We start from the raw sequence: 16,692 nt of genomic DNA, 5'->3' as shown, positions 1-16,692 counted from the left end.
CTGCTTAAGTTTTGAAAAACTCTTTTAAGTGTGGATGCCTCAGGTTCAGCTTCCATACATACCCATGTTTCTGCACCAAAATACTTGCACTCAGTTTCAAAAGAGTGAGTACTCTGGAGTTCTAAGCATAATTTAGGACAACTAAGAATATGAAGAACCTTTGAGAATTAGACTGCTTATTTCAGTAAATTAACTAGGTAGCAACTGTGAAAGTGCTGATGCTAGACAGCATTTAGCTTCCTGGGCTATAAATGGATATAATTTTTACTTACCTGACAGGTGTGTCATGAGAATTAGCTAATATTGACACTTTGATCTTTAAAATGCTTTGCCAAGTATTAATTAAAGAAGGAACATTTTGCATTTAAAATACCAAGTATTTTGAAGTTGAATTTGTCTCCATTCCTCTCCTAAAATGGAAAAGAATCTACTGTTTGTTTTTCTACATATTCCCCAGGAGATAATTTCAGAGAAACATGAGAAAGAAGACTGACATGTGGGTCTGTGTTTCAAGGAGGAAGAATGAACATCTCTAAATAAATAGCTATGTTTTGTAGACTTAATCAGGTGTTACTGGATTAGGGAGAAGGGTCACTCATACCCTCCAATAAATCACATTTTTATAACTAACCTAATGTTTTTTACAAGACAAATCTCACAGTGAAGTATGAAAAGTATATAACGTTTCAGATATTCAAGTATGCAACTACTGGGAAAGCGTGGCCTCATTTCTCTAAAGAGGGAAAGGTGCCAACATATGGGCAAAACTCTATTACAGTTTATCTGCAGCTAGAGATATGAAATATGTACAAAGCTGTGCAATGCTTTTGTTAGATGGGTCACCCTGTAGGCTTCTGCTAGAGAAAAATGGAGAGCCAAGGCTTGCCTGTGGAGCCAGCTCTCCCCCAGCGACTCCATGCTGGATAAGGGCAGGATGAGGGCAGGACTTTCACCATGGGCACTCTCATTGCAAAGATCTAGCAGCAAAGGCATGACATTTGGCCTTTACATGACCTAGTGAATATAAACTCAGATTAGAGGGAAATAAAAGATTGTATTTGATAGCATGTGAGAAAACAACAACATAAATAAGTGTGCTCTACACACCCTGGAGAGATCATTATGCAGGGCTTTCCTGTGGTTGTTACTGCTGGTGGTTACAGCCTGACCTGGTGTCACAGGCTACTCATGCTGGTAGTGCAGAGATGTAATTTCTCCTGCAGCTGAAGTATTCTCCTTAAAATTAGCCAGGCAACACAGGGAGACCGAGATGAAGAGAAAGAAAAAAGACAGGACATAGGTACTGGGAGATGCCAGAAACCACATGCATGAAGACAAGACAGATACAGCCCATGTGTAGAGCCCTTGCATGCCCTTTAGGGCTTCAGTGTGATAGGGCAGAAATTCTGTGGGACCATTTTGCAATGTCACGTTCTTGCCCACAGCCCAAAGCATGCAGAAAATATGAAACAATTTTTATCTGTTTTGGTGACTTAAATTTTATGGATCTAAAGAAGTGTCTTAGAGGTGACTCTCAGAGGGACTTAAGTCTGATTGATTGTCACACATAGAATTAAAGTTCCTTATGTGACTCCTTTATGATAGTCTCTATAAATGGGAGACTTCCTCTGTTTCCCTGCCTCATTTCATGCACAGCATAGACATTATTTAATGAACTACTAACTCCTAATTATTTATTTTTCTCCTTATTATCAAGAATGCCACTATGCTTTATACACCTCATTCAAATGTTGCTGAGAATTATTTGTAGCATTCACCATATCGGAGCCAAGCTCTTAGAAACAATAATTAATTTTACAATAGCCAGCTGGATCCTGAAACTAAGATGGACATTTTTGAGAGGGAGACGCTGGTTTTGAGAATATATTTTATAATTCTAGAAGTCTAAAAAGCATCTCTGTAGACTTTCCAGGAGGAACCTGCCTACCAGCTAGCAGAGCTTAGTGACAGCACATGACATGATGGGGTCCTCACCCTCCATAAGGGTGTTTGAATCAGGCTATTTAAGATGCCAGTGCACACATTTTACATAAGGAATACTGCTGAGAACAGTGAAAAAACACTCAGTGCTACATTAAGAACTCGTTCCTGGGATCGCAGATTACAAAATGTGCAGCAAGAACCTAATTTTGGTATCTAATCAGGGCTGAGTGTTCTTCCCCTCATCCTGTGCACTCACTTGCCTGTGCTCTACTTGATGGTGCCTGCTCCTGATTCCCCAAGGTACACACCCTCCTTCCTCCTCCTTGCAGTCACTGCCTCAAGATTATTTTGATGTATGATCAGCATAATTCAACACAATTGGCTTTTCATCATCTCCACCAGCCCGTTTTATGTTTTTCCTAGCCTTTCCTTATTTTTGAGAGGAACAAAACCCTCACTCTCCATTTCTTTTCACCCCTTTGTGAAGTAAAGAAACACGGCAAGCTAACATTTCACTGGATTTATCCAACATTCCACCTTGGTGTTTCATCTATTTGAAAGGTCAGTCCAAAACTTCATTGGATGAGAATGAGGAAGAGCAAGTTTGTTCCACCTTCTGGCTTTACAGGTAACCAAAGCCAACATTCTACCAGTTATTCTGCCAAACCATTACAATGTATTCAAGCTCAAGTTTCAAATTTAATTTTTAATTTTGACTAGACAAAAATTTTTAATAAATATTTCTAGATGTGCTACACTTCAAAATGGATGATTATAAGAGCTGGATTTCACAGGTTCAGGGCTCTACCTCCAGTTTGTTAGTGGTTGCAGGTAAAGCCACTGCTCCTCTTGGTTCCCATGATGTCCTCTGATCCCTCCCTTCAGCTATGCTGTCTTTGTATATGTCTTTGAATATCTCCCTAGCCACTTTTGAGATACAAAACTAAAAGTGTATATGAAAAAGTATTTTCTGCTCTCCATAAAAACTTGTTGATTTTGCAGTTGTATTACTGCAAAAAGCCCAGCAAATTAATTTTTGAAAATCACTGATGTTTAGAAGGATAAATCTCTAATATTAATTTCAGATACCTGTAAGAGCCAGATCAAAAATAAGGTTTACATTTAGGAGCTCAGACTACATTTGCACAAAATCAAAATATCAGAAAAATAACACACACTAGAGATGATAATTATTTTATATGAAGGACAAAAGGCCAGCATCCATCTCTGCAGGATGTGTTTAGTCCTCTGCCAGTTTCAGGACCAGCTAATAATCACATCGCCAATATTCTACTCCTCAGCTTCCAGAAATACAGCTCTAATTCATGTCTTTTAGTTGTTTCCACATACATTCATGAAATGACATTTTAACTGGGCAGATATCTTTTATAGCTCAACTGACATTCAAGTTGTGCTCTCCTGCTAAATAGGCCTTTCAAAACTACAAAGAGGAAACCAACAACGTTCTGCTTATTTCACAAAAAATGGTAACTAAAGATAACCCTTCCCGAGTTTCCCAGAAGTAACAGCTGAAGATGGAGTGGTGAGAAAAATGTGAAAGCAACTGGCAAAAAACTTCTGCATGTACAAACTTGTCACACACATGGGATAGTTCAGGAAGTGTCACTGGCCTGAACAGGGTCATTTGAAATGTATTTTTAGGATCTTGAGGCAACTAAAGTTGTCTCAGTAAGTTACTCCAAACTGCATTGTTTTGCTCAATACATATTGAAAGGCTTTAAAGGACTTTATTTTACATTGTATAAGCCTACATACATTTCAAACTGGGCCAGATATGAGGAATGGAAAGAATCAAGGAACTGCCTGATCTGTAAATCTTCAATTTAGGTACAATGTTGTCAAATCTGACAATCTTAATTTCAAGCAATCTTATATCAGTAGACAACTCTACATAAACCAGACAGCACTTTGCAATGCTATATGCAGCTCCTGCTGCTTTCAGTACTACTGGTCAGCCAGTAATTATTGAAGACAAGTTAGTAAAACCTGAAAGGCTAGAATTACAACTGTCCCAGCTTGTTAGACATTTAAGACATAATCACTGTCCTCTTTAACATCTAAGTCATTAATTCTATACTTTATTCAGCATTTGGAAAGGCTTAGTTGCCTGCTTCCAAGCTCATCAGTCAGGCTCTGGGAAAAGGAAGGTGAGATCGTGGGAAAAATGCAATATGAAAAAACCACTGGAACGGATCTGTGGTGGCTGCAAGTTCATGACTATTGCTGCCCTGCACATCAGAGCCACTCAGAGTCTCCTGGGGAAAGACTTGCAGAGACACAGCTTTGCCTCATACACAAATACATACATGCAAATACACATGTGCAGGCACACTGTTAGGGGGTTCACATTATTATGAAATACAGCTAAGGAAGGCAATTACTTTAAGAAAAATAATGGCGTATTCCCCAGCAAAGTAACAGTTTCAAGAGGTTCTAGAAAATGAACCAAAGCTCTTATTGTTAGAGAACTATTGACTCCAGGTTTGAAAAAGAGACCTCAAGTGAGCAATGATGCACTTAGCCTGGAACTTGCAGCTGCTGTATTTCACTCTAAATTGAATTGCCAATCCACGGTGCAATCTTTTTCTACTATAATCTCACATCTTCGGGGCAAGTATACCAAAAATTACTATATATGGGGTGCATTATTCCAAGTTAGACTGAATTCCTCTGGAAATGGAAAATATGTCTGCATTACTGAATTTAAGAATCCCTGTGGGTATTATATGGGAGTACTGTTTTTTTATCTTTTTAAGGGCGCTTAGTGACAACTTCATGTCATTTTCCCTGCAAATAGTTCTTAAGCATGCAAATGACTAACAGCACATGGCCCCATTAAAATAATTTAGGTATATATTAGCCTATAGATCCATATAATAGATATTCTATACCATGCACACACATATGCACAGTGATCAGATCCTGCATTCTCACCCTAATAAAAGTGACTGCCAATTTATCATGATTTACAGTATCACCAATGTCAATGATTTGCAAACATAAATAATTGACACATGCTCTGAAATACTTACATTCACTTTTCCACTAAGTCTTCTTCACTATAATCAAGTTATTTTCCAGGACAGTTTAATCTTCTTACTAAATAAAAGAAGGCAACAATTAAAAATAGATTCATATGCATTAAGCTATGTTCAATCACATTAAATTTATGAACTTTAAAATATGATTTAAGATCAACTATAGTGTAATATAAACTTGTAATTTGTTTATATGCAGTCAGTTTTATTACATTTTAAACACAACTTTATCACACTATAACTTTCCATCCTGAAGCTAAATGGGGCAATGTTCCCTATTTCAATAGCTGCTAGGACAGTAAATCAGATGGACAGTTGCTCACAGATGTACAACTAATTACTGAAGAACTGAGAGCTAAACTGATCTATTACCCAAAAGAATGCCTAGCATTACAGATGGGTTATTGTATGACTTGGTACTCCTCTAGCTAGAGCTTGAACATGCTCTGGCCAGCGGCAGTACTTGGCACCTCCACTGACCAAACATTTAAGAATGGAAGAGAAGCAATGTCTGTCTCTTTAGGGAAGGATAAAACACCATCAAATATTTTTTAACATCACTCTATATGCCAAAAAGTGGTAACAAGGTTTCATGTGGATTGTTCAACATAAATGTGAAGATGACAACTGTCCTCAAATAAATATCCCAAGCAATAGACATAGTGAGTGCTGTATGCTTCTGTTCCTTACACAGAGTTATTTTTCAGTTGCTTTCAGCAAAGCAAGCAAAGCACAATCAAACAGTTTGCAGCACAACCCAACACGTGTACTAAAAGACCACCTCATGCCAGTTCCCAGGTAAGAGAGCCTGAACATCTGGCAAAATCCACCACCTTTTCTCCAAAGCCATCTCATCTCAACTGAACATGACTTTTAGACTCACATAACACTGGCTTCCAGGGAAGTAAGACACAAACATCAGCAGGACTTTTGTGTTCCCTTCATGTTTCTTGAGGCTGTCCAGTCCTAAACCAAACTAATTTTGCTAATGTTCCATGGAATTTAATTTTCTGCGTTCATACCCTATAAGCAGTTGCTTTGGGAAGATGCTCTTTAAGACTATGTACATTCACCTCTTTGCAGAGAAAAGCTGTATGAGGGAACAAACCTTACTGGGTACAGGATGAACATGTATGCTCAGCAAAATTGTGAGATTGGAGAAGAGCTGGGTGAGATATTTAGAGCACAGCTGCATGATACAGCCTTACTGGAGAGTCTAGGATTGGGCTGAGGAAGGTCATAGGAGGGAAGTGTAAAGTAAAGCAGCCAAGCCAAGAGACAGATAAAAAAATGAGACTGTAGGACCAAGGTAAAGGGCAGATTTCTTTCTATGTTTTACCAACAACAGGAAAAACATATCTGGTGCAACTTAAACATGTAAAGGAAAAGAAAATTCAGAAGTTAAAAGGAAGGACAAATGTGAACCATTATCATCCTGTTGACAGCCAAGAAGGAAGGAGGTGGAGGTAGTCAGCAAGGAAACAAGACTTGATCCTGCTGAGAAGTTTGCTTTATATATCCATGTTTTCTCTTTCCTTACGAGCATTTTTGCAAGCACTGCTGAACACTAATTTAACCACGTCTTGCACAGTTGGTTCCTCATCCAGCCTTGCAGATGCCAGAACTGAGGTGCATGGAAATTAGTATTTGGCTGAGCCTGGAAAAGCAATCAAATGCTATCAACCCTAACTGTTATGGCCAGCCAGCTATACCCCCAATAATAAAGGTATTATTAAAGGCATATCCTTTGCTAAAAATATCAGAAATGTATTTATTGAGAAAACTGGTTCAGCCATAACCCAGGACCTGGCACAGAGTCATCTAACTACTTATGTGGCAGTTCTCACATGGATACACCAGGCATTTCAGTCTGTAGTTCAACTGTGCCAGAGAATGATGCTACCAAATTGTATTCAATTTTCTGTGTTATAAAATTGGAAGCCTTTTTCATAAGAGGCTTGGGACACAAGCCAGAAATCTCGCTCACTGTCTCCCTATGTATTCAGACTGAGTCATCAGATTTTCCAGGTTTCTCCACTCAAATGGCACACTGCTTTGGATGGACACAGGTGGTACCATCTGCCACAAGGCTTCTTTGGTTTGTTTGGTTTTGTTTCTTCCTTCTACCTCCTGCTCGTAGCACAGCAGCTCTTTTTCAGTATCTTACACTGGTTCTGGTTTTTCATGGTATGGATTTGGCCAGTCAAAATGGACTGCTTGAACTAAAAGGAGCTTCAATACATATTGTTAGCACAGGTCCTCTAACAGCTGGAGGCACTTGCAAAGTGACCTGAAGCAAAAACTACTTCAGCAATTTAGAGAAATTGTTCTTTAAAGATGACAGAAGCCATGAGCACAACAGAGCAAGTGGTAAGGGATGGTCACATAATCTAAATTCAGTTTAACAAGGCTAATCTTCTGTTTCTTCTCTCTCCATTAGCTTGACAGAAAGAGTCCTGCCATGGATTGCCTTGTGGATTAGGAATTAATCTTCCCTGAACTGCTTTTTGGGGAGGACTCCCTCTCCCGTCCATAACCCACAGAAGACAGCAAGATGTTAGACTACTTTTACCTGTTATCCTGTCTCAATCTGAACTAGCTTAATTGCTCCCACCTTTTACATGACAAAATTTCTGCCTTTCAAATCAAAATACACCTTGGGGGAAAGGATGAAGACCACCCTGTATGGTCAATGACCCAGCAGAAACAGGACAACCATGAGCAACCTCCCCATCCTGCAAACGCCCTGTCCCTCATGAGACAACTGCACCTCTGTGGTCAGGGTCAAGGTCTCAAATGCCATTATTTCAAATAGATGAGAAACTCAGGCTGATTGGTTGTATCCAAGTGCAAAATTTTGCAAGCAGGTAACATGGTGCTCTAGCACTGCAGCTGCCAGGGAGATAATGGCTTCTGAAAGCAGCAAGGAACAAAGTGTGGCACTTGTTCTGCAGTGCCTAAAGCTGATGCTGCTGTAAGTATGGGTAAGAACATATTGAGGGGGTTTTTTTTGTCCTTTTTTTTTTTTTAATGTTTGCTTCTAGAGCTAAAAACAGATCATAAACCACTTTTCTTTGAGGAGGGATCTTGTTTGTTTGTCAAAAAGGGCAAGCACTGGGTCAGGGATGGAAAGCTGTGCTATCCGGTTCCCAGCCACAAACTTAATTCCCCTGAGCCTTCAGCTGTATGGAACATATGGAGCAGATACTTTTCATATAGACTTTTACATGCCCATGGAACTTTCATCCAGCTGTTGAGCTAACAAGCACAGTGCCCTTAATAGGATGGAGCACATAGGATAAAACTACATACTGCTTTTTGAGCTTGATTTTGAGAATGGATCTTCACATTTCAGTGAAGACATTACAACACTGAGACCACGTTCACATGGAAACAGAAGAATTTAATACTAAAAACTTTAGGGGAGATCAGATGTCAACCTAATACTCTAAACATTGCAGTGTATTTAGATCTCTAATTAACTCAGAATCACACAATATCTGGCCAATGCATTATCTTCCCTCACTCTAGGTCATCTCTATTCTGCCCTCTCCACCTCCTTGACCACAGACACCAGATTTCACTTCTAGCACATGAGCTCTTGAGTTTTATTACTGACTTTCTCCTCTGCTTGGCTCACTGCTATTATCTTGGCTGCCTCTAGACAGCACTTTATCAGAATGTAAGGACACTGACTTTTTTTCTGAGCCTCCCCCTTTCTTTTGAGAGCAAATGGAGCCAAGGCCACCCAGCACGACACACCCCCTCCATGCAAGGGATCTATTTGTGCAACCTGCTGCTCTCCCAGCAATGCAAGATGCTCCCCATGCCATGAGCATCACCCAGCACAGGACACAGGAGACAGACCAGCATTACACAGCAGAACCATGTTTACTCTTAGTTTTCCAGGAATTCAACATAATCCTGCATAGCCAAGTTTTTAAGTTACCCAGTGTCCTGGTTTCATCCAGGACAGAGTTAAGTTTTTGTTTTGCAGTAGCTGTGAGGGGACAGAGCTTGGAGCTGTGTGGGTATGTCTAGGTCGTTATTCTATATCATCCACATAATCACTGGTGGGGGCAAGGAGGGGCATGGAAATAAAGGACTCTTATTCTAGGAAGAAAAGTGTGGCTTTGGGTCATACAAAAGCGTGGCAGGTTGGCCATTTTTAATTTTCTCAGGTTGCACCACCTGCACCACCTCAGGCTGGCTGGTAAGCATTTATTTCCATGTAAATCACCCTCTTTTTGTATACTTTTGCTATTAATATTGCTGCTCTAGCTGTTCATTTTCATATCTCATTGCTGTTTCCAGTAAATTATTTCTTATCTCAACCTGTAATTTCCCCCTTTTTATGTCTCCAATTCTCAACTCCACCCCTGGTTTGGGAAGGGGAAAGAAAGCAGGGTGAGCAAGTGAGTGGTTGGTTTGGGAAGAGTCTTGGGGATATGGGGGGGTACTTATCTGAGGAATGCTGTTCCATTTATAAACCATGACATCCAGAATTAAAAATTAACCAAAGATCACAAGTTCAGTTTTCCTTTCACTTTCCTACTCCTTTGAAGTCCTAAAACACTATTTCTGTTTCCCTCTGTTCCCCATTCTCATGTAGTCCTCTTTTTCTTTAATCCTTTGGCCTCTGTGGGACAGGGAAGAGAAGAGGCAAAGAAACATATGGGAAAATGAAGCAGACTGCCATCTGTGTTTGTGCTGACCCTAAAAACCAATATAAACACAGACCAGTTAGGCTAGCTCACATTCACCAGCAGTTTTCAAAGTACTGAAGTAGCCCAATCATTTCAAAATACCTGTAAGCACTTCACTGACAAGAATTATCAGGAATCCTGTGTTATTCTGGTGTTATGCAGACTTATAGGTAGATCTGTGCTTGCCATGAAATATTCTACAGCTGCTGCTTTGGTTTAAAACAGCCCCAGCAACACCAACCATCCCCTCTTCACAGCACAGTTGTTAACTACTAACTGAAGAACACAAAAAATTCACCAAAATTGTTCTACAACCATTACTGTTCAATCAAGGTAAATGGTGCAACATTCAAGAACATTGCTGCAGAGCCTCACACCTCAAAAAAGAAAATCAGAATCTGTTATATTACATTCTCCCTTTCATCTTTGTGTCACTGAAGGCATTCCACAGGCAGTTTTACCTCTGACAGCACGATTTTCAATCAGTCTGCTCTTGCCTGGATTTGAAATAGGACTCTACATGAAATTGGATCCTGGTAGCCTCAAACATGCCCAGGCTTGCAGAGGAGGTAAAACAAAAAGAAAAAGAAGGGTTTTTTTTAAACACAGGGTGCTAGTAAAACTGATTTTAAAGTGCCACTTCATTTCTCTCAACTGGAAGTAATATATTACCTCTATAAAGTCTTTTATACTAAGTTCTTGAAATTCTTTATTTACACAATGCCATTGGTGCTCACCTCACCTTAGAAATACACATTTTAATAGTCAACCAAAGTGAAACAAACCATCAAAGTAAATAAGACTACCTTAAAATTGGCTTCACTACTTTTTCCCACATATCTGCCAAGCTAAGGCCCAGTCCTGCAGTCTCTTTCATCATGTACTCAGTACTCACACCAGAATTTGAAGGTTTACTCCTTGAATTACAGAATGCAGCTTGCCTTATTGGAGAAAGGAGCAAGCATGACAGTGTGAGTGTGAAAAAGGAGAGGAAAAAATTCAAAATGGAGGAAGGTAAAAAGAAGCAAAGATTGTTAAATGGAGAATGAGGCATGGATAAGAGAGAATAAGAGACATAAGGAGACAGCAGCAAATAGTGGTGTAGAAAACAAGAGGAATGAAAAGTTTATCCTGAGCACTGTAGGGCTTTATTTTTAATTTTATTTTAAAAGTAAAAATCACCCAAAGTTCACTCCTTTGTCATCCTGAACTGAGATGTCCATTCCTCTGAAGTGGGGTATGAAAGGATGTAAGGACTACTGGTATGATGAGCCAGGCAAGGCTCACCTGAGACCAGCTGGATGGATCAGTGAAGTTTCCAGTGTCTTTTTTTATAGTGACTGATTTCTCCCATGATAGCCCATTGCACTGCAAATTTCATTCTTTTGTTTGTTTCTAAAAGTGGAAAAAGGAACCACTACAAAGCCTGGTTGGAAGTTTGAGTGAAATTTCATCTTCCCCACTGAGAAATGTATAAAAATCACAACCTTCTCATTAATACAACAGTGGCCTGGCTGTGCCTTTTGCTGAACAGATCAGAAAGCATCGCAGCAATCCAAAGTTATAACAGCAGGAATGTCTCATTTGTCCATCAAATCCAAGGAACAAGGTGAATCTCAGCCTAATTGCAAGCAATATAAGAACACTTTCCTCCTTTAAATCAGGCAGAAGGGCTCTTCTCATCTTCAGCACCTCTCAGAGAATCAGCCTGATTCCCTCCACACTCTCTCTTGCTTTTTCTGTGACCTGTCTTGCTAATCTGGAATCCTTCAGAGCTGGGAACGGGACCCCCTGCCTTGTTTCCCATCATCTGTGCTGATTTATGTCAGCAAGCCAGGCCAGCTGGCTGCCTGCACACCCAGAGAGCCCATACACCCTGACACTGCTCGCTAAAGAGAAAAACAACAACAAAAAAATCCCATACACCCCTCTCCCCAGCCCAAAAATCTAGCGTGGCTTTGCCTGCCAGGTTAAACCTTGGTCTCTCCTTGTGAGCCTCATCTACCTGCGGCTGCTGGGCAGGACACTGCCCTGGTGGGGCTGCTCCTCTGGGGCTGAGCCCTCTTCTGCAAATTCTTCAACGCTATTTCAAGGCTGGGGAAGGGTATTGTTACTAGTTCACTACGAAAGATACATATGTCGACACTTTTTTTAAAAAGAAACCATTGGGAACAGCGATAGGAGCTGGCTCGGGCGGATACCGTCCTATCTGGCAGAGCAAGTCACAGCAGGCTCTGTAATCGCCAGCTCTGCAAACACTGATTTCCCCCCAACCCCTCCACGGGACCTTAACTTGCCCTGTGCTCCTGAGCAGAGGATGAACACATCTGAAAATACTGATAGGGAATGTCTGGGGAAAAGCAGCTTTTTAAATTTTCTTATTTGTTTTTTTTTTCTTTTTTCTTTTTCTTTTTTTTTATAATTTGTTTTTGCTTTTTTGGTTTCTTTTCTTAGGTGTGGTTTTTGTTGGTGTCCCCCTCCCCGCAATAAAACTTCTCTCTTTCACACTTACATGGGGCATGAGCTACAGGAATAAGAGCTTGTTTGGTTCAAGCACTCTTTTTTTTTTTTTTTTTTCCGCCAGCAGAGCAAACCGCGTTTGGATGCACACGAAGGGAAAGGCAATATTTATAAAGGAAGTTCCCACACTTCCTCTTCAAACAAATCACTTCTGGCTGGTTTTGCAATTACAGACCTACCGTGAAAAGAGGGTAGAGGAATAAAAAAACATTGGGTATACTATTTCCTTTTAAAGTCACTTGCTCCTGAAAATCAAGCTTCCAGAGAGGAAGGAGTTAAGCACTCAGGACAAACTGTCAAGTTTTCAGTAACTAATTTACTCTTCCTGTAGGCCTGGAGGAAATCCACAGCTGCCACAAATATTCCTTGCTCATTTCAATACTTCTCGTTGTGAAATGGATTTTAATGGCCAAGCAAAGCCATGCAAACCGCAGATGTAATTAAAGCCACTGAAACCGGCTCCACAGAAGGCTGGGCAGCGCCCCATGCCCCACCTGGGGGCAGATGCCGTGGCACAGGCTGGCAGGGTGGCAGTGATACCAGGACACCTCGTCCCTGACACAGCACACAGGGTGGATCCTGCTCTCTGGAAGGGCAGCAGGGCTCACAGCAAAGCTGCAGCAGGCGATGGACAGGGAGCCAGGGGCTCGCTGCAGCTGGCACTGGCTGTGCCCGTGCTGCCAGGGATCAGTGCCTCTGCAGGGCACTGCTGCATCCAGCTGGAAGCATTTGCTCTCACCCAGTTTTCATCCCATGCCCTGCTCCCTGGGTTACAAAGCTCTGCCACCCCAAACCCATTTGTTTGCAGTGCTAAAAACCTCTTCTTCCATGGCCAAACTGTATTTGACAAGCTAATTTCTCTCCACACAGAGTGGCTTAAATTCTGCAACACTAGCATAGGAAGTAAAGATTTTTCTGACGATTCTCAATAAATCAGCTTCCTATTTGAATTGACATACCTTAATTGACATACCTCTGCAGTGAATCTAACTACTAGTTTACCCAAAAGGTTGGTAGTCCCCTGGTATTGAAATCTGTATAAGATCCATACCCAGCAAAGGAAAAAACAAAAGTTTTCCCGAAACTCTTATCCAAAGCGTGGGAGGATGGAAAATAAGATCAGCATACCTTGCTGAAAATAGTTCTTGAGATAAAAGATATGATTGCTCTGGCACTAACCTCCTTCCTCCTTCCCTCCCCTCCTCAGTCACAGTGAGGTGCAAATGCCTTAGGAAACTCCCTGCCCCTACTACACACTTTTCTCATGTTTAATCTTAGGTTAGAACACAATTGGCTTTGGGCTTGAGTAACCTTTCATGCAAAAAAAATCCCACACCTTTCAGTTACTAATTTCATTTGATAACAGCTGCAGAAAACTTGCTCCATATTTGTGAAGTTAAATCACTGCCAAATTCTGTTTTCTGGTGCCAGCTGCTCAGAATAAAGCTAAAAAGCTTTCCAAAACAATTATATTTAAATTATTAATTAACACCACTTGGAATATTATGACTAAAATCAATTCGTTTATGCAAAGGTATCTACAATCCTGAAACAAAGTAACAGTGAAAGAGATTCTTTAGCTGGTGAATAATTAATACAGCCTTTCATTTGTTTCACCTCATATGCCAAGTAAGACAAAAGGAAAGTCATCAATGCAAGTGGATCACAAAGGTAACAACATGATCATTATACATTTATAGCCACTAAACTGTTTAAGTGAAAAGTTTGCAGGACCAAAAATACCTCTGCAATATCAGATCCAGAAGAAACTAAAATACAGTTTTGACCATCTGGATGAAACAACAAAGATAAGAAAAGCAGAGCTGCCTCCTCAGCTTGCTTGCTGTAGGTAAGCAGGAAGATCTCTCATCAGCTGTAAGAAGTTAGGTCCTCTGAAACCTCTGTCTTCAGGCCCACAAGATCCATCAAAGTGGCTTCCCACTTCTGGAAGCAAAACACCATTGTTTGGCCAATTACCTCCACATTTTTTACCATGAAGGCATGTGACTTTATACCCACATACATACTGCTTCCTCTCAGACACCAAAAGAAGCATTTTTCTAGTCTGACATGCTCCAGGTTTCTTGGCAAAGCGCAAGTCCTCTAAAAAAGTGGGTTTTGGTAAACAGTGTGCAGATTTCCTGGGGATTACCAGAACTACATCCCTCTTGTTAAAATATGCTTCCGTGACACGAGGTGATGTCAACGGAAGAACTGCATAAATCATTATTTGCTGCAAAACGAAAAGCTTAGCATGTGTTAATTTACAGCATTCCTTAACTTGATTATGTGGCTAGGAATCAGCAAGCAGTTGCCATTATGCCAGTGGTCTGTCACTACCCCACTTTCATCCTATTTAACCATTAAATTTTTACACCATTAAAAAAAAAAGTTGGATTTATACATGTTTGTTTTTATTTTCAAAATTACTCAGAGTATCTCTCCAGAGAAATGTTAGAGATTAAAAAAGTACCTCAGTGGGAGAACATTCGTTGCCATTTAAATGTTGAATTACAGCAGAGCACTAAGAAACGATGTAGGTGTTTGATCAAAGAGTTTCCTGTGTGCCCCGTTAACAGCTCCTCTGTGTGAGGCAACAATAGGGATATTTTCACACTGTGCAAACACTACCTTTGCAACATTTCTGCCTCCAAACTGGAGGCTCACCTGCTTCCCTCAATACACACCATACCTTCTCCTTCCTTGTTACATTACTCCTGCTGCCCTTTTTTGTGCTTTCCCCCATAGCCTCCTTTATATCCCATCAGCTGAAAACAGAGCCAGCAACATTAGACTTGAAGTTCCTACCTCCTGACATAAGCAGACTCAAAAATCTAGACAAAACAAGCTGTCCCATTTCTGCATTATCTGTGCACTGATTTCAGAATCTAAAACCCTTTTGCTCATGAATGAGAAATGATGTGGCTTCCTTCATGATAAACTTTCTCCAAACAAAGCTTACCCAACTGTGACACAAAGCTGCCTTGCTTTGTCTGGGACTGTCTTGTACATGGAAAAAAATCCCATGAGGCTCATCTTCACCTGCCTCTTAGGGTACTGGAAATGAAAGATTTTCCATTCTATGAGTGACCTGCTTTCCTTGCAGCACCCCTCCTTACTGGGTCAAAACTTTTACACTCCTCCTAATTCCATGCCTGCAACCAATATGCACTGCTATCAACCCGTTAGCACATACTTTTCATATCTTTCAAACAGATGGTAGTTTGGGGGTGAATTACACTTGGTTTCACAGCTAGCCCAATCCCAGGCACCATGTCATCACCACAGACAAGAGCCCACAGATCTGCTTCATTTGGCTATAAAGGTTTGCTCCATCATTGCATTGATAAAGTGCTTAATGGAAAAGACTGTGGTTTAAATATTCCCCAGACCAGGAAGAGTTTTTAAGAAGCAGCACTAGCTCACTCCACTTAAAGGGAAAAATGGTCTTTTGGCTGAGAGATGTCCTCTGTTCTGCTGTGTTTGGGTCCCTCTGGCTACAGAGCTGCATGGAGGATGTGTGAACTGAAAGTGCTGTTAGAAAGGCAATGCCATGGTCTTTCTGGCATGAAACCTATTTTGTACCTGTGCTGAAAGAACTCTTGACATATTATTGGTCTGGAACATACCTGCATTATGCTTGTGGCTATAAACTGGCCAGTTTTGATTTCTGGATCTCAGAAATAGCCAAAGAACTAGAAACAAATTGTTTTGACTCTACTTACAGAGTGTTATAGTGAAATGAAATCCTGGGTGAATGTGATCATTTTCCCCTCTCTGTAAAGAAGTTGCAGTTTTTCCTCAGTATTTCCTCTCTACAGAAATACTGTGCTAAGGAACCACTTGCACTGTAGGACCCCAAGCACCCCATGGCAAAGCTGTCTCTAATTGGCACGCCTATCTGCCCATCTCACCCAACAAAAGAAAGCATTAATCCACATCTTCAAGAATTCAATAGTCATTTAAGCAGAAGGTCAGGTACCTAATGGGCTGTCAAGTTCAGGCTGTCTATCCCTCTGTCTTCCTGGCTTCCCAAGCCTTGACTGAAGGTCCTCAAGAGCTGGGTACTTTATTTTCCTGCCAGAGCACTATGAAGGCTAGAGCACAAGTGACTGCTTTGCAAATTTAAGTTGGGATGACATATTCTGGCTTCATTGAAAGAGAGAGGGGGAAAAAAAGCAGCCAGGTACAGAGCAAGGCTGATAAGTATACTAAGGATGCTGTTTGTCCTGTATTACTGGCACACTTCAATAGAATGTGAATATTCAGTAGCCTGCATTGTGCTTTTTGACCCAAAACTTATTATGACTGCTGCACTTTTAGAGTACCTCACAGCAAGGATAACTGTGTGTAAACACTGTGTGGCATCGAGTGCTATTAAATATTATATAGAATATATATATTTTACTGTTTATATATACAATACACACTAATCTTTTAGTACGACTAAAGGTAGAGAGCAT

The 16,692-nt window shown here is 40.6% G+C and overlaps 1 protein-coding gene across 3 annotated transcripts in view; it reads right to left on the bottom strand.

Moving 5' to 3' along the window:
- The window catches only part of PLXNB2 (plexin B2), a 251,221-nt gene that overhangs the window by 109,809 nt on the left and 124,720 nt on the right, over positions 1-16,692 (bottom strand). For all 3 annotated transcript variants that reach the window (XM_058022296.1, XM_058022297.1, XM_058022295.1), the window contains exon 4: positions 4,998-5,064. In XM_058022296.1, the coding sequence (XP_057878279.1) occupies positions 4,998-4,999 (2 nt within the window). In that variant the 5' untranslated portion in view covers positions 5,000-5,064. The remainder of the gene's footprint in view (positions 1-4,997; positions 5,065-16,692) is intronic.

The sequence above is a fragment of the Melospiza georgiana genome, chromosome 4 (genome assembly GCF_028018845.1).
Source record: "Melospiza georgiana isolate bMelGeo1 chromosome 4, bMelGeo1.pri, whole genome shotgun sequence".
Taxonomy (NCBI): domain Eukaryota; kingdom Metazoa; phylum Chordata; class Aves; order Passeriformes; family Passerellidae; genus Melospiza; species Melospiza georgiana.
The sequence above is the reverse complement of the archived record's forward strand: the minus strand, read 5'-3'. Positions and strand labels throughout refer to the sequence as shown.